General features: G+C 53.1%; 2 protein-coding genes across 2 annotated transcripts; both read right to left on the reverse strand.

Annotated features, from left to right (window-relative positions):
- KRT32 (keratin 32) lies at positions 1-6,450 on the reverse strand (the record flags this gene model as incomplete). Its single annotated transcript, XM_081162020.1, has 7 exons — positions 1-130; positions 2,293-2,513; positions 3,254-3,379; positions 3,463-3,624; positions 4,920-5,076; positions 5,233-5,315; positions 5,983-6,450. 7 exons carry the CDS (start codon positions 6,448-6,450, stop codon positions 1-3), a joined length of 1,347 nt encoding a protein of 448 aa, XP_081018146.1.
- Positions 6,451-9,528: 3,078 nt separating this feature from the next.
- On the reverse strand, positions 9,529-13,973 carry KRT35 (keratin 35; the record flags this gene model as incomplete). The annotated part of the gene is made up of 7 exons (XM_081161325.1): positions 9,529-10,020; positions 10,303-10,523; positions 11,019-11,144; positions 11,285-11,446; positions 12,260-12,416; positions 12,611-12,693; positions 13,503-13,973. 7 exons carry the CDS (start codon positions 13,971-13,973, stop codon positions 9,873-9,875), a joined length of 1,368 nt encoding a protein of 455 aa, XP_081017451.1. The 3' UTR covers positions 9,529-9,872.
- Positions 13,974-17,322: the final 3,349 nt, after the last annotated feature.

The following is a 17,322-nucleotide window of genomic DNA, read 5'->3' on the forward strand; positions in this document are numbered from 1 at the left end:
TCAGAAGCGGCCTGGGGGACAGGGCACGCAAGGCACACAGACAGTGTGGGGCACACAGACAGTGCGGGGCACACCGGGGGAAGGCACACAGGGGGGACACAAAGGAGTGGAACATGGGTTACAGGGCAACCTGCAGAAGAAAGACACATGAAGGGATTAAAGAAGCCGGAGTGGGCAACGAGGTCAGCCAGTTCTGCCTCCAATGCCTCCCAAATTCACCCACTGCTCACCTTCTCCACTTACTTCCCTAGTCCCAACATCCATCGCCTTCACCCGTGTGACCCCAATAACCTCCTAACTGGTCTTCCAACTCTGCTCTTGCCCCTCCTAACCTTCGTCAACTTGGTGGCCAGAGTGATCTTCTACAAACATATCTAATCATCTCCCTGCCCTGCCTAAGACCTTCGTGGCCCCCATTCGTACTCAGGATAAAGAGCAGCTTCCTCCAACTCAACTGTCACATCCCCCTGGAAGCCCCCCTGAATCTCTCTGTGTCAAATTGCCCTATGGTACCATGTACCTCCTTCCAGAGGGACTTGTGGTTATTCCACTACGACCTCTCTCCCCACTGGGAGGTGAGGGCGGCAGCCATGGATACATGCCCACCCGCACACCTGGCCTAGGGCAGACTCTTAAATAGAGTGTATGAAAAAAGATGAATTAGTCAATTAATATAGACGATGCACATGGGAAAAGGGGAAAGGATGGTCTCAGAGACTGACAGGTGTGGGCTCAAAACCAGAAATGACACGCTAGATGTCAGATGGACATCAAGTAACCCAGACACTAGACAGGCAGCCCCAAGACCACATCCAGCTTGAAATGTGTTTCATTTGGCTGGCACTGTATTGTTTTTTTAATTTGTTGAAAATATTTAAAATTCCAAAGAATTTAACATTTAAAAGAAATCCTGCCCTGGCCTGGTGGCTCAGTTCACTGGAGCATCTCCCCATACACCAAAAGGTTGCAGCTTCCATCCCCAGTCGGGGTGCATACAGGAGACAATTAATCGTTGTTTCTCTCTCACATTGATCTCTCTCTCTCCCCATTCCTTTCTCTCTAAAATCAATAAAAACATATCCTTGAGTGAGGATTTTAAAAAAGAAATCCAGACTCCCGGCTTCCCTCTAACAATCAGAAGATCCAGCAATGCTGTCGCTCTCATGTGATAGAAACGGCCCTGAGGAGCCCGCGACACCCTCACTGGACAAGGTCTAGCTCCTGGTTCTCCACAGTCCTACATGAGCCGCATCCCTCATGTATGCTAACAGCCTGGTCCTTAAAAAACATTTGACTTTGCAACTCTTGCCCTGGAAGGCGAGATTCTAACTGACAGAGAAGCAAGGCTGGGTGTAGAGTAAGGAACTACCCAGAGCAGTAATCAGCCCCCAGGAGCCCCCAGCCCAGAGGTGTCCTGCACACGGCCACCACCAAATCCTACTGATTCTACCTGCACTGAGGCTGGGGGCTGATGCCTCCACTGACCTGATTCAGACCCTCCCTGTTGCTTATAACCTAGACCATGGCCGGGGCCTCCTGAACAGTGTTCCTGCCCGGTCCCTCCTCCCTCTACTCAGCCCTTCTTACTGGCATCTGTGTCATCTCCCTGAGGAGCAGCTTTGAGCTCTCACTGACTCAATCAAAAGATGTTTACTGAGCATCTACTATGTGCCAGGTGCAAGGGATAAAAATATTTTCTATTGTCTCTGAGCTCCAGGTATTTATTTACCCTCTAGTGGGGGAGATTGACAGTTAAGCAAATCCTATCATTCCCCCCCCCCCAAAAAAAAAGGCAAGGCCTCCCAATTGCCTGTAAAATAAAGCCCTCCCTCTCCAGCACAGTCATCGTGGGTCTCCATGAATGGGCCCCAGCTGACCTTCCTGTCTTCCTCCCCACCCCCGATCAGCACATGAAGCTGCTTAGTGTCCTCCCAACGCTGCAAACATTTCTCCCGGCACCATCTCCAGTTGCCTGTCCGCCTGCCTCTCTAAACAGATGGGAACAACTTGAGAGCAGATGCCTCATCATTGGCCTTCCCCCCCGGCGCCTGGCACATGCTGGGCACCTGGAAGGAGTTTGTTGGCTTGGGATGGAACAGAATTATCTTCAATGGGCCATGTTTAGGGATGGCAGCATGGATACCTGCCTGACTTTCTTCAGATTCTATCAGCTTCCTAATCCCTTCTTAATTACGCCAAGGTTCTACCTTATAAGTAGATCCAGTTGCTTCATGTGGCTTCCCCAACCCTCCCACACATCTCCCTGCATCAGCCTCAGCTGCGCCCACATACTTGCAGTCCTCGCTCTCCAGCAGGCCCCGGTACGTGTTGATCTCACACTCCAGCCGGGCCCGGACGTCCAGCAGCACCTGGTACTCCTGGTTCTGCCGCGCCAGGTCGCCCCTGATCTCGGCGAGCTGGGCCTCCACGTTGGTGATCATGCACTGTATCTGGGCCAGCTGGGAGCTGTAGCGGGCCTCCGTCTCCGTCAGCATGTTCTCCAGTGAATCCCTCTAAGGCAAAAGGAAAAGACAATGTAACTATGAGGAACAGCTCTATTTTCCATGGCCTGATTCACAAAGAACCAGAAAGTGCCAAGTCTCTCTCTGGGGTTGAAAATGACCCCTCCCTGCCTAAGTCACTATGGAAACAAAGCCCAGAAAAGTCAAGTAACTTATTGAAGGTTAAGCAGCTGGTAAGCAACAGACCGGGGTTTGAACACAGGCCGTGTGATCCTAAATTTCTATTCCTTCTCCAACCTTCGTCTGGCTTCGAGTTTTGGATCTGAGCTTCATGAGGCTCCTTCCCTACAGCACTATTGGGAACAGTGGTCTTTAACCCCGGCTGCATGTTAGAGTCATGTGGGTGCCTTTAAAAACCACCCGGGGCCTATGCCCTACCTCCAAAGACTCTGATTTCATTCTTCGGGGAGGAACCTGTGCAAGGGGTCTTTTAAATCTCTACAGGTGGGATGGAAAAGCATGGGTTTGGAAGGGCAGGCTAAGCAGAGAACAGGCATTCTTGGGAGAGGAGTGGTGTTTGACAGTGGCCACCTAACCCACGCCAGATTTCAGATGCCTGTTCTATCTCTGAGCTGGGTCTTCAAAGAAACCTCCCCCAAGAGAGGTCAGCTGGGTGATCATCCATGATGGCTGAATCTGGGCCCCCTCCTCCTTCCAGGATGCCTGCACCTACCCTCGATGCCCCCTGGGAGCCAGAGCTGCGGAAGAGGTGCCCACCCCGTGGCACTCACCAGGCTGTGCTGGGCCTGCAGCTCGATCTCCAGCGTGTTGACTGTTCGCCTCAGATCAATGATGTCCGACTGGTAGGTCTGCAGTTGCTCAGAGCTCGTGGCCACCTGCTGGTTAAGCTCCTCCATCTGCGGGGTGGGGGGGAGACAGGAGAGGCTGGGAGCGCCTTCTCAGGGACACGGGGAGGCTGGCCCACCTTCGAGAGGCCCACCTGCGTGTTGAACCACTCCTCCACGTCCCTGCGGTTGGTCTCCACCACCGTCTCGTACTGACACCGCATCTCTTCCAGCATCCTGTTCAGGTCCACAGGGGGCGCAGCGTCCACCTCAATGTTCAGGCGGTCCCCAAGCTGGCAGCGCAGGGCACTGACTTCCTGAAAAGGAACAAGGCCCCCAGGCAAGTATGAAGTTGCACAATTCGGGGTTCACCTCCCCAGGCAATGTGAAAAGATGGAACAAAGATGCTCAAGATCTCTCCATTAAAAGGGCCCTTTGAGGGCTGCATCTGCTCTGTTGTATCCCAGTGGTCTTCCAGCCCCAACTGGACACCCTCACGATGGGAGAGGCACTCCAGCTAAACACTTCCTATCACTTTGGCAGAGTCCAAAGGCAGTGTCAGGGTTTGCTTCATCCATTTAAGCTAAGACGGGAAACCTGGGCCCCTGTCTCCCCGGCCACCCTCCCTGCCTGTGTCCATCTGGGAAGGAAGGGAGCAGAAGCCTGGCTCCACTGGGTTCAGGGCCAAGTCAGAGCAGGCACCTCCACAGTCTTGGCTGCCAAAGAGAAAGTTGTCACCGAGGCCCTGGCGTGTGCGATAACACCTCATTAGTGGTTTCTCTGTTCAGGTCCCATTTCTCTGATTAGGTGGGATGAGTCAGGCACCTTAGGGCACTTGGCAAACAGGTGGTGACTGATTGATTGTTACTTAACACGTTAGCCCATGGAAGCCCAGCCAGGATTCAGAGACACTTGTTCTTTCAAATGCCAAATCAAGAGGTTGAGAGTCAACCCAGGGAAGGAGGGGAAAAACACCAGAGCTCAGGTGGGCGGTGTAGCCCACAGGTGCCCGGGGGAGGTGTTTCCCTCCAGGGACCTGCAGGAGGGCAGAAAAGTGAGGAAGTAAAGGGTTGACCTTTGTCTTTTGGATTAAGTATATTATATGCAAGCAAAAGAGACAAGGATGGGTACAGAAAAAAGAAGAAAACCACTGCAGTTCAACTTTCCCTTAGGTGACCAGGGTCCCCCAGCAGTCTCGCCTGGCAGAGACAGGGAGGTGTGAGTTCCAGAGCACAACCCCTGTGGCTCTAGTGCACCGCCCTCCCCCTGGAACTCGGCTCTCATGAGAAAAACAAATGCAGTGGGAAAGCATTTGGCAGCCATGCAAGTCCAAGAAACACAGAGAGAGGATGGCTAGCATTTCTGAGCACTGACCAAGGGACAGGTGTTTCAAACCCCAGGCCTCATTTAATTCTCAAAGCAACCCTGCCTGATAGTATTGTTCCCATTTTACAGATAAGGAGGCTCAGCGAGGTCAAATAAATTGGGCACAGTCACAGAAACAATATGTGGCAGGCCTGGGAATTCCAACCCACGTCTGCCCAACCCAAAACCCCACATTCTTCCCATGTTCTGCCTTCCGGGGCCTCCTCAGCCTGACTTCAGGGCTCACCTCCTCGTGGTTCTTCTTGAGGCAGAGCAGCTCCTCCTTCAGGGACTCCACCTGGGCCTCCAGGTTGGCCTTGCACAGGGTCAGCTCGTCCAGGACCCTGCGCAGGCTGTTGGTGTCGGCCTCCACCAGCTGCCGCAGGCCCAGCTCCGTCTCGTACCTGCACAAGGACAAGGTGAGCAGTGAGGGGTGAGGCTGAATACAGAACTTAGGGGAGACTTTGACCTGCTGGCACTTTTCCAGCTATGAAATTCATAGAAAGCCGCCCCAAGCACGTGCAAGGAGAGAAGGCGCCCCATCCCCTGGCCAAACTCACTTGGTCCTGAAGTCGTCGGCAGCCAGTTTGGCATTATCAATGTGCACGACCATCCTGGCGTTCTCTGCCTTGGTGCACAGAACCTGGTGGCCAGAGCGCGCAGAGGGGGTCAGGCCAGGATAAGATGAAAGGTAAAGAACCCAAGTGAGGAGAAGACAGTACTGGTGGGGCTCAGCAGCCATGCAGCCATCGCTGCAAAACCCTTCCTCCCTGGAACTCTGGGGATACTTAGTGAACTGCTAGACCTCGGAGACATATTTATTTTGTAAGCACCTGGGTCTTCATAAATCAAAATGCCCCATTTTGGATACAATGAACAGCATGGAAGAAGAGAATCTCATCAAGCCTGGAGTCATTCACGTAACAGTTAGAAGGGTCCTTAATAAGCGCTAACATTTACTGGAAACGCACCACTTTCCAGAGGCTGCGCTAACCACTTTACCTACATCAACTCATGGAATCCTTTTGGCAGCCCCATTAGGTAAGGACTCTTATTACCCCCATTCTACAGATAAGGAAACTGAGACCTAGGGAAGGGAAGAGGCCTCCCAAAGTCATGCAATGAAGACTATATCCCAGGCCTCTTTCCACATTAAGGGCTCCAGCTGAGTGCTCCAATTATGAGATAATTCTATGCCCTAGGGAAGTCTCTTTTCCCTAAACATAGCTTAGTAAATTATGAAATTCAAATCTAGAATGCCAGCCATTCCAGTTGCCTTCCCAGTGAGACTGTTCACTGCTTGCCCTCACCTTCTGCTGGAGCTCCTCAATGGTCCTGAAATAAGACTGGTAGTCAGGACACAGGGTGGGCACTTGAGTCTGGCAGGCCTCTTGAATCTTGCTTTCCAGGTTGGCATTCTCCTGCTCCAGCTGGCGCACCTTCTCCAGGTAGTTGGCCAGCCGGTCATTTAGGAATTGCATGGTCTCCTTCTCATTGCCATTGAAGGTCCCTTCACAGTACCAGTTGCAGGTACCCAGGGAGCTGGAGATGCCACTGGTTGGCCGGCAGCTGCTGGGTCGGCAGGAGCTGGATAGGTAGGTCTTGGAGACGCAGCTGCCCGGCCGGTAGGTGTTGGGCATGCAGACAGAAGGCACGCAGGTCATGGGCTGGCAAACATAACCCAGGCACAGCTCAGGCCGGCAGCTCATGCTGCTGGAGCAGACAGAGGAGGGCCGGGGGCAGCTCTTGGTGGAGCCGGGAGAGCAGTTGGATGTCATTTTGGGGAGGCCCTTTCTCCCCACCTGCAGCTACCTGGATTGCCAACAACTACAGCCCCCATCCTGCTCAGGCCTTTTTATACCCTTGGAGTGAGGGGGCTCACACTAGAAAGTCATTGTGGGCTGGTGTTGATGTTTATACTCAGCCTCAGAGGAAGCTGCTAATTAATTTGTAATTTAGTTTCCAATAAGGAGTTCCTTTCCTCATAAAAGGGACCAACCTTGTCATTTGGCTAAAGCAGGACTCTGGGCTCCTGTCATTGATCACCAGGGGAGAGCTTCCAGACACATCTTCAAAGAATCAACTCCATGCCTGGGCCCTCATTAACAGGGCGGAGTGCCAGGAGACCATGGTGGCCCGGCCCTGTGCTGCCAACAACCTTGCCCACTGTGCCCCCGCCTGTGGGGCAGCAGCCGCTCCTTTTAATGAGAGCATTCCCTATGGGAAGAGGCCTGGCCCCTTAAGGAGGAAGTGTGTGGGTGACAGAAGCTGCATCGATACTGGCAGTGGTAGAAATCCAGGGAGATAGGAAAGAGAACCTCTGAGGCTTCTGAGCATGAATCATCTTCCTACCCAGGGGAAGAAGTCATATCTGGGAAAAGAGAACAAACTCAAGACACAGACAGAAAGCCTACGAACCGGGGACGTCTTTTCAACCACATACTATCGAGAAAGAAATATGAGAGACCCCCACCGCTGGAAAAAATGTTCAATGTCATGAACATCTCCATGAAGCAGATGCTCTGTCTTGGCCGTGTCTGGATCCTCCCTTCATGTCTCACTGCTCCACATACAGAGTAGTCAAGTTCAACTATTGTTTGTTGAAACCAAGGTTGGACAGGCTGGAATAGACTCTACTTTCATTTTCTGCAAGGGTGGACAGGGAGGGCTCACTTTGGGACCTCCGAGGCAGGGAGCAGTGTGAATCAGCTCCCTTGGCAGCCCTGGACAAGCTAAGCCAGGAGATGGGGAGCGGGTATCTCCAATTGTAGGAGCCTTGGGAATTCCTTAAGAAAGCAGCAGGCAAGACCGGTGGTTTTCAGTCCTTGACTGCAATACCGGCCAGCTCACACACTTCATGTTAATGTGTGTGTTATATAGCCGCGTCTTATTTATTAGTCTTCTCAACATAATGTTGGAGTATAAGCACTTGTCTTGTTTCTCACATACTTCTAGAAGTGTTGGTGAAGAGGCAGCGAAGAGAAAACTTCACCCAGCCCTATTCCCAGAAATTCATTGCTTAAGAAAAGTCAAGATAGAGCTATTATTTTCTAACTTGCTGTGTGACCTTGGGAAAGTCGCTTTACCTCTCTGGCCCTTCATTTCCTCATGCAGATTGAAAAGGTTAGATTAGATCATCTCACAGTTTGATTTCCAGTCCCTGGATTGACTATTTAGAGAAGATGGTGAAATCAGATAGGAAGAGGTGTGATGACAAGCCCAGCTCCATGGACTGAGTCTCATTAGACCAGGCTTCAAAATCATAACCAACAGATATTGAAAGTATACAAGTACTAGGCACTATGCTGGGTGCTTGGCATTAATTTGCCTATTTAATCCTCACATTAAAAAACTATAAGATAATTAGTATTGTAATAAGGTGTGGCAGTAGTTCTCAAAGTGTGGTCTCCAGACCAGCAGCATCAACATCACTCAGAAATGTGTTAGAAATGCAGTTTCTCAGGTCCATGCCAGACCAACTGAAACTCTGAGGGTGGGCCCAGCCACCCTTGTTTGACAGGTCAATCTGACTCATGTTTGGAGCCCACGTTCACCATTCTAACACCATGGCCCCCTTTAGTTGGCCTCCTCCTACCACTGAGTTAGTAAGGAAAAGAGGCAGAGAGTGGGCTTCTTCCTGTCCCAGCCCAAGGCCTTCCTGGCACCTAACACACTGCCTGGCCCAGGAAGGTGCTCAGTGAGGGTTTGTTGAATGAACCGAATGACCCTGAGACCATCTTCCTCTTTGGGTGGCTGAGCCTCAGCTAAACCAGCCCAGGGGTTCCAAGAAGCCCAAAGCTGAGGTGGTACGGAGTGCCAAGAGTGGGGGGGCTGGGAGAAACCAAAGCCCCAGGCCCTCCTTTATAGGGGATTGGAAAGGGGGGATTCTAACATCGAATCAGGGTGAACTACACTGGGCACCCTTAAGAGGTGGGAGTCTTGGGGTTACCTTTGTCAGCATCTTCCCCAATCTGTTTTCTACCTTGACTGTTGTTATAACTCTCTTACTGCCACTGAAGCTCCTTAGCACGGGCTCTTGGCATCTTATAAAGAGCACGTGGTCATCTGGGGACAACCCACCTTCCTTCCCACCTAGAAAGTCTTCCTCCTTCCTTCCCCCCTTCCTAATGGGATTGATGGAGCTCGGTATGTGCCTGGTCTGTTGGGGGAGGACATTCTGGACACGAATGAGAGCCTTTGGGTCAAGATGCCGGGAGCTCCCACTTTCATGTGGAAGTGCTTTGTTACCCAAAGTCACTGTGTGCCCTATCGGATGTCAAGGGCACACGAGAACATGATGTGAGCCTCTTAAGGACAAGAATCTCTGAATTGTGAGTAGAAGCCACGGTGGCCGGCTCACTCTCCGATCTCCTGCTTTTGACGGAGTGTGGGTTTTCAGGAGGGCTGCTGAACGGGGAGGCCTGTGTGAGAGGGCTGCAGTGGAAGAGTGGGGTTGTTGTAAACACACTCTTAAAGGTTCCCTGGTGTGGAACTTCCTGTGGCTGCTCTTATGAGAACCACAGACATGAGCTAATAAAGAAGCCTAAGATGCTTCCCACTGTACTGGCCCCAGGTTTATTCATCCCTCTCTGGGATCCCGGGGTGACCATGTGCACTAAATAGTAGAAGGGGTCTGGTAACATCTGTCACTACACTGGACTCTCAGAGAAAGGTCTTCATCAGAAAAGCTGAGCAGAAAAGCCCCACTGTAGACCTCTACCCACCCCAAAAAGGAGCACAGGGACCCTGTCATCCCCGGCATCATATGTGGTCAAACATCCCCCATTCATCTGGGTCACCCCTCTTCACATAGCAGAGATACAGACCAACAATCCAGAAGGGACTACTTAGGCATCAAGAGCCAGAGCAAATGCGCTTTATTGTTCTGCTAATACAAGCCCTCTGTCCCATTTCAGAACCCACTGAAACAGCACTCAGAAGAAAGCCGTGACCCAAGAGGCAGCCTGAGAGCAGAGACCCTGGCGCCCTTTGAAATGATGAGGAGTTGAGGCCTTCAGGAGCAGCCAGCCTTAGTGACAGGCTTTGAGAAACTTTATGGCATGTATCTGCAGTGAGGCCTCTCAGGCCCAGGCCCTGGGCTCTACATGAAGTGAAGGGACTGGGCTTTAGGGTTAGGGTTAAGTAGAAGCCAACTCCAAGCCCTAGAGACAATGGCCTTGACTTTCTGGACCAGGCCATCTCAGAACCTGCCTCCCGGGCAGGGCACACAAATGGGGCGGGGGCTGCAGGTTGTCCGGGCTGCGCCAGGACCACAGGAGGCCATTGGAAGACAGGGGACGCATGACTTCGAGGGCGAGGGTTCAGGAGCACATGGGTTACAGGGCAGCCTAGAAGAGAAAAAAAAATCAGATTAGTATGATTTTCCAGTTGCTGTTTGCAATAACTCAGGGCACCTTAAAAATCACCTAGTCCTGCCCCCATTGTTTTACCAAAAGGGAAACAACAGAGGCCCAGGGAGAAAAGAGATTTGCCAGGGTCATGTGATGAATTTGAAACAAGACCAGAATGAAAACCCAGGGCTCCTAGCTGGGCTCTTCCCAGGCAGCATGCTGTCCCCACAGAACTTTGTAGATTGCATTCAGAAGAGAAGAGCACGCAGTGACACTCACTTGCAGTCCTCGCTCTCCAGCAGGCCCCGGTACGTGTTGATCTCACACTCCAGCCGGGCCCGGACGTCCAGCAGCACCTGGTACTCCTGGTTCTGCCGCTCCAGGTCGCCCCGGATCTCGGCCAGCTGGGCCTCCACGTTGGTGATCATGCACTGCATCTGGGCCAGCTGGGAGCTGTAGCGGGCCTCGGTTTCCGCCAGGGTCGATTCCAAAGCATCTCTCTATGAGGGCAAGGATTGTGTAGGGAGGAAGAAGGTTCGAGATCAGAGAAGGAGCAAAGAAGATGCAGCTAATCCATCTGGGTCTCACTGAGGCCTCAGAATCCTCTGAGAACAAAGCTCAGAGAATCACTTTGAGCCAGAATGAACCACAACCAGACATCTCATTTGAGATGAGCCAATTAGCTCCTGTAGCCATCTCGGTCTAGAGAGTCTAACCCTAAATATAGTATTTCTGAGTAACTGATAATTACGCAGAATGATTCTGCCTACACAAATACAGGAGCTGCTGCCTGGACATGTCAGTTGCTACAGGCCTCCTGTCTTTTACCACTGGGACATTTGTGAATGGGGCTGGGCCCTCGTTCCCTCTTCTCTGCACAGAAAATCTCTGATGCTCAAGAACTTGAACCACTAGAGCCTGCCTGTGTGGTCAAAGCATGGAAGTTGGGGGCTCATGCGCAGCTAGGCTTGTTCCCCAGCAGCCTCAGGACTCACCATGCTCTGTTGGGCCTGCAGCTCGATCTCCAGGGAATTGACTGTGCGTCTCAGCTCGATGATCTCTGCCTGGCAGGTCTGCAGCTGCTCTGAGCTGGACACCACCTGCTGGTTCAGCTCCTCGGTCTGAAACATTCACACACGGGACCCGGTCAGGATCACTGGGGACGCACTGGGATTCAAACTCGGGTTTCTTGATTGGAAGCCCCAAGGTCACTTCTGTGTGACCCACGGTGTGTCTCTATTGGCTATTTCCAGGTACCTACCTGGGTGTTGAACCAGTCTTCAGCATCCCGGCGGTTATTCTCTACCAGGGTCTCATACTGGCACCTCATCTCATCCAGAACGCGGTTCAGGTCAACAGGTGGGGCAGCGTCCACCTCGACGTTGAGCCGGTCACCAAGCTGGCAGCGCAGTGAGTTTACTTCCTGTGGCATAGACCAGGGTCAGCACTAACTTTCCCAGCTGGCTGCCTCACTCACCCTCCTCCCTCACACCTACCTGCTCCCCATGCTCACCTGCTCCCCCATGCTCACCTGCTCCCCATGCTCACCTGCTCCCCCATGCTCACCTGCTCCCCATGCTCACCTGCTCCCCCATGCTCACCTGCTCCCCCATGCTCACCTGCTCCCCATGCTCACCTGCTCCCCCATGCTCACCTGCTCCCCATGCTCACCTGCTCCCCCATGCTCACCTGCTCCCCCATGCTCACCTGCTCCCCCATGCTCACCTGCTCCCCGTGCTCACCTGCTCCCCATGCTCACCTGCTCCCCATGCTCACCTGCTCCCCGTGCTCACCTGCTCCCCATGCTCACCTGCTCCCCCATGCTCACCTGCTCCCCGTGCTCACCTGCTCCCCATGCTCACCTGCTCCCCATGCTCACCTGCTCCCCATGCTCACCTGCTCCCCATGCTCACCTGCTCCCCCATGCTCACCTGCTCCCCATGCTCACCTACTCCCCCATGCTCACCTGCTCCCCATGCTCACCTGCTCCCCATGCTCACCTGCTCCCCCATGCTCACCTGCTCCCCATGCTCACCTACTCCCCCATGCTCACCTGCTCCCCGTGCTCACCTGCTCCCCATGCTCACCTGCTCCCCATGCTCACCTGCTCCCCATGCTCACCTGCTCCCCGTGCTCACCTGCTCCCCATGCTCACCTCCTCCCCTACACTCACCCCCATGCTCACCTCCCCCATGCTCACCTATATTCACCCCCATGCTCACCTCCCCATACTTACCTCCTCATGGTTCTTCTTGAGGCAGAGCAGCTCCTCCTTCAGGGACTCCACCTGGGCCTCCAGGTCAGCCTTGCACAGAGTCAGATCATCCAGGATCCTGCGCAAGCCGTTCATGTCTGATTCCACCAGCTGCCTCATGGACACCTCCATCTCATACCTGGAAGGCACATAACAGGGCACCTGAAGCTGCATTTCTTTTTTATATCTAAGTCAGATCCCACCCAGACTGGCCTGGTACTGAGTGTCCATCTTAATGTCTCAGTGACTTAGTGCGGCCAGAACCCTAAGTCTGGGCATCTCCAGCATCCAGTTCTACCAGCCTCCAACCAAGGGGTAAGCAAGACAACTCACTTGGTCCTGAAATCATCCGCCGCCAGCTTGGCATTGTCGATCTGAACCACCAGCCTGGCGTTCTCTGCCTTGGTGCACAGGGTCTGGGGGAAAATAGTTACTTCAGTGAAAGAAAGGACAGTCTGCCGGCTGGAGTGCCCCAAAGCTGGCATGAGCTGCCTTTGGAGAAAGGGCAGCAACCATCTCTGGACTCTTGGCAGCTGAGGCTCCATGGAGGCTCATGGGCATGCTGCATGGATCAGAGTAGGAGACCACTGAGGTCCTTTCCAGTACAGTGCATGTGTGACCTGTAACCTGGAATAGAGAAAGGGAGGTGTGGAAATGCTACAGGTGGCTTCCTCTTGCCTTCCTATCATCCAGGCACTGGGGTCTCTGGGCAGGTTATTACCAACAGCATACTCTGTGATCCCTTGGTCATAAATGGGCCTTCTCAGGAGCCAGCTGTGACTTTCAGAGGATGTGGGCTGGGCAAGAATGAAACTTCCAACAGGCTTTTCCTTTCCTGAATTAGTTCTAGGAAACCTAACCTGCACAAACACATGAATTCAATCCCCTTCCCTTGAAGGGGTGGGGGGAAGAGTGGGCCTATGGCACCACAGGTCACACAACCAATTAGTTCACAGAGCCATGTTCAAGCTCTGGCTCTACTAACTGCCAGCTGGACCACTTTGAATAAGTCACTTAACCAGCCTGAGCCTCAGTGTTCTCATCTGTTAAATGAGCTGATGATACCTCCCTCATAGATTACTGGGAGAAGCAAATGAGGCCATATGCTCTGTGACCTCTGAAGTGCCCCACGGGAGCAGGGCCACCACCACAGATGTTCTGGCTTCCAGTCCAGTGCTGGTGACACCAGCCTCCTGAGCAGCCAACACCACTCTAAACCCCTTACCTTCTTCTGGAGCTCCTCGATGGTCCGGAAGTGGGACTGGTAGTCAGGGCACATGTAGGGCACCTGCTGTTCACACCACTCGCGGATGCGGCTCTCCAGGCTGGCGTTCTCCTGCTCCAGCTGGCGCACCTTCTCCAGGTAGCTGGCCAGGCGGTCGTTTAGGAACTGCATGGTCTCCTTCTCGCTGCCAGTGAGGATGCCCTCCCCAAACCAGCCCCCGCCCACGCTGTAGCTGGTGGCAAAGCCTCCAGATGGGAGGCAGAGAGCAGGGAGGCAGCTGGCGGCCCTGCAGCTGCTCCTGCCCAGCCCAACTGAGCTCGTAGAGAAACTCCGGGCCCCCCGGGAGAGGCTCGGGAGCTTGCAAGAGCTGCTGGAGTACACGGTGGACATGCGAGGCAAGCCCCCATGGGCACCTCCAAGGCCCTTGAGAGACCCTGAAGAAAAGCTGGCCTTGAGACATTTGGAAGCCATGGCCTCAGCAGCCGGGACACAAGTGACAGATCTTTGTGGCTGGACACCCCCTGCTGCGGAGATGCAGCTCCTCTCCTGGGTTTATATCTGGGCCCCAGTGGGCGTCGGCCCTTACAAAGTGTTTTCTCCTTGTAAAGTTCATACCACTTTCTATCCGAACCCCTCATTAACCTGCTATTCAGTTTCCTGTGAACATTTCTTGGCCTCGTAAAAAAGGAGCCCCGTTGGACTGGCGGCCACGTTGAGACTCATCTCCACCACCCAGTGTTGCTGGGAAGACCAAGTCTCCATCAGTTCTTCAAAGGGGCCTGTCATCAGAGCCCAGACCTCAGCCTCCTCATTAAGAGGTGTGGGAGTCCAGTGCAGCCTTGACTTTCTCCAGTATTGTCTTCTTTTATGGGCCCGGGGGAGTAAAGGAGGCCTCTGGGCTGGCTCCTGGGCTTTGGAAGGGCAAGTCTGGTTGTTGCATGAAGGTAGGGCCTCAAGCCCAAGGAGACAGACAGGCTCAAGAGCGGCTCAGGAAATATGACTATGATAACCTCTATTACAGTTTCCCTAGGATTGTTCTGGTTTTGGTGCTGAAAGCCTCAGATCCTTGGGAACCCCTTAGTCCTGGGCAAATGGTTCAGTTGGTCACCCTGGACACAGCAGAGCCTTGATGGACACAGCCCCACTCCCACCCATGCCAGGAAGTCCGTTCTGGTTGTGAGCCTCAGCTCCAGCCAAAATGACTAGAGGTCGGCTAACTGGGCACCTGCCTATGGTGACACCTCATGTGTAGGAAGGTGTCTTCCCAGGCCCTGGTTGTAAAATGGAGAAGCCTCTGGTTGCCTGGGGCCAGGCAGAGTGGTCATGACTAACAGGCCTCCTCAGAAGACACAAAGAGCCTGGCCTTCGGAGTTTTATCTCTGCTACAGGAGTTCTCTGGACTAATGCCCAGAAAGCTTGACAAGGGTGGGTTATTTGCTCAGAAAATCCAATCTGTCAAGCAAGTGGGACCTGGAAGAGGGGCTGGGAGCTGAATGAGAGGCAGGTGGGACTTGCCTTCTGCTCTGCCCTGTGGCCTGGGGTCCTGCTTACTCTTCTAGGAAGATGCATTCTCTTTCCCATCAGGAGAATGACCGTGAGCTGAGCACCAGCAGCCTTGCAGGCGGGGTGCTCAGTGCTTTCTCTTGCGTAGTCTCACTTAATCCACATGTTGCCCTGTGAGCCCGAGCTCGTTATTCCCATCTCAAAGCTGAGGAAACCAAGACTCAGGGATGATCAAAGCTTGCTAAAGTGCCACCAGCTAGTGACAGGTACAACCAATATGCCAACCTGAGACTGGCCTGGCTCTCTCCACCACACCACCAGCCTCCACTGCGGCTGCAGAATCCAGCCCCAGGCTGCTGGATGTGGTCGGGCTCTGGGACAACTGAAAGGACGGAATAGAGTGGACTCCACAAAGGGATGGCCAGCAGCCTCTGGTGTCTCAGGAGAAGCAGCACAGCATCATGGTTACCTGTGGATTCCGTGGGTTCGAATCCCAGCCCCGCCACGTACCAATTGTGTGGCTAAACTTCTCTCCATCTCTCTCTATTCCCTCCTCTGTAAACTGGAGAGAAGGTAATAGTCCCTGCTTCCTAGGGCTGCTTTGAGGATTCCATGAGTGTGAAGTCTCTAGAACAGCACCTACTCATGGTACGTGCTCAGTAAGGGCAGCCGCTAAGATCGCTGGTCCCCCACTCGTGGAGTCTTGTTGTAGTCACACCGTCGATACTAAACAGCTGTCACTAGGGAGTGTGGACAGTCTCTGAGCACACAGGCCACCATCCCACGGGCCAGGTGCATGTGTTTGGGGCCCTCAGATACACAGTTTCCATGAGTCACCGTGCCCTTCCCACACCTGGGGGGCTGTGTGACCAGCACCCACCCAGCGCCAGCCCAGGCCCCCATTGGCTGCCTCAGCCTCTCCTCCCTGGAAATCCACGCCCCAGTGCAAGGACTCAGCTGAGCTGAGAACCTGGCTGTACCTCCTTAGGTGTTTGTGCTTCCCACTCAGGTGGGTACAGAGCTCCACCCAAGCCCTGCTAAGCCGAAGCCTCCTGGAACCACCCAGGAGCCCAGAGAAGATACACCAGTAGAGGCCAGGAAGCCACATGCTGTTTATACAGCCCTGGGGGTCACATGGTTTCCCAGGCAGGGCTCTGCACCTGTGCTACCTGCAAGCGATTTCTCTCCCCCACACAGACCTATTAATAACAAGGTTAAGGGTACGGCCATCATTCATTGAGCACTTAGCACCTGCTGGGCTCCATGCTGAGCTCTCTCCAGGCATTCTCCCATTCACTCCTTACAACAACCTCATGAGACTGGCATTGCCAGTATCCTCATTTAATAGATTAATAAACTGAGGCTTGGGATGTTTCAGGAGCCTGCCCCCTGCTCCAGCCCTGCTGTGCCCTACCAGCTCCAAACACTCATGGCAGTGACTGGTGGTTGACCTGTCATTCTGCCCAAAGGGAGACAAGACCATAAGCCAATTCAGTGTGAAAAAGTGTGGCTAAAAATTTTTGATAAGTTTTTTTAGATAATTTTATAAAACATGTAAGTAATATTTTTAAAGCTATGGGTTATCCTGTAAACTGACCTGGTCCCTTTCCATTCTTTCTTAACATTCTTTTTAATAGAACAAAATAAATGCCTAGAACCCATTACCAGCAAGAACTAAAGTCATTGGCAAATATCCTAATAACTTTCCCTACAGGGCCTTCACACTCTGCTCAATTGGGACCTGCACTGTCCCCAGAACATGCCACGAATATACTTGGCCATGCTCTCAAATTCCCTTTGCCCTCCTTCCTCCCACTTCTGCCCCTTCCATCAAGGTTTCCATCAGTACTAAATATCCCCTCAGCCTTCCCTGGTTGTCCCAGCTCTCAGAGATCTGTGCGCCTCCTGAGGACCTGACAGCCTGCCCACACCCACACCTGCCATCCCTGGTGCCCTGCGGTGGTGCTTGGGTGGTCTCCTAACCTGGACCGTTGGTCCCTTGGGAACTGTGCCTGTTCTCCACTGTTTGGTCAATTGTCCTCCAAGCCTGCTTCTCCATAATGAGCCCCTGCATCAGCACTGGGTTTTCCATGCACCAGGTGCTCAGTGCCTATCTGTTGACTGAAGTCTGCCACTTGCTGTGTCAACGTCCAGTCCACAAGAGTGTTGAATTCTGGTGTGCACACTGGTTCGTGATTTACACTGGAACTCAGTATGTGAAGTTGAAAGTAGAAGGGAGCTCCTTAACCAACACAGATACTCTAAACAATTTAATAAAAGGCTAGACAAAGCTACATAAATAAATTGCCCATGACAC

Source organism: Miniopterus schreibersii (genome assembly GCF_964146895.1).
Source record: "Miniopterus schreibersii genome assembly, chromosome: 16".
In the NCBI taxonomy this organism is placed as follows: Eukaryota; Metazoa; Chordata; class Mammalia; order Chiroptera; family Miniopteridae; genus Miniopterus; species Miniopterus schreibersii.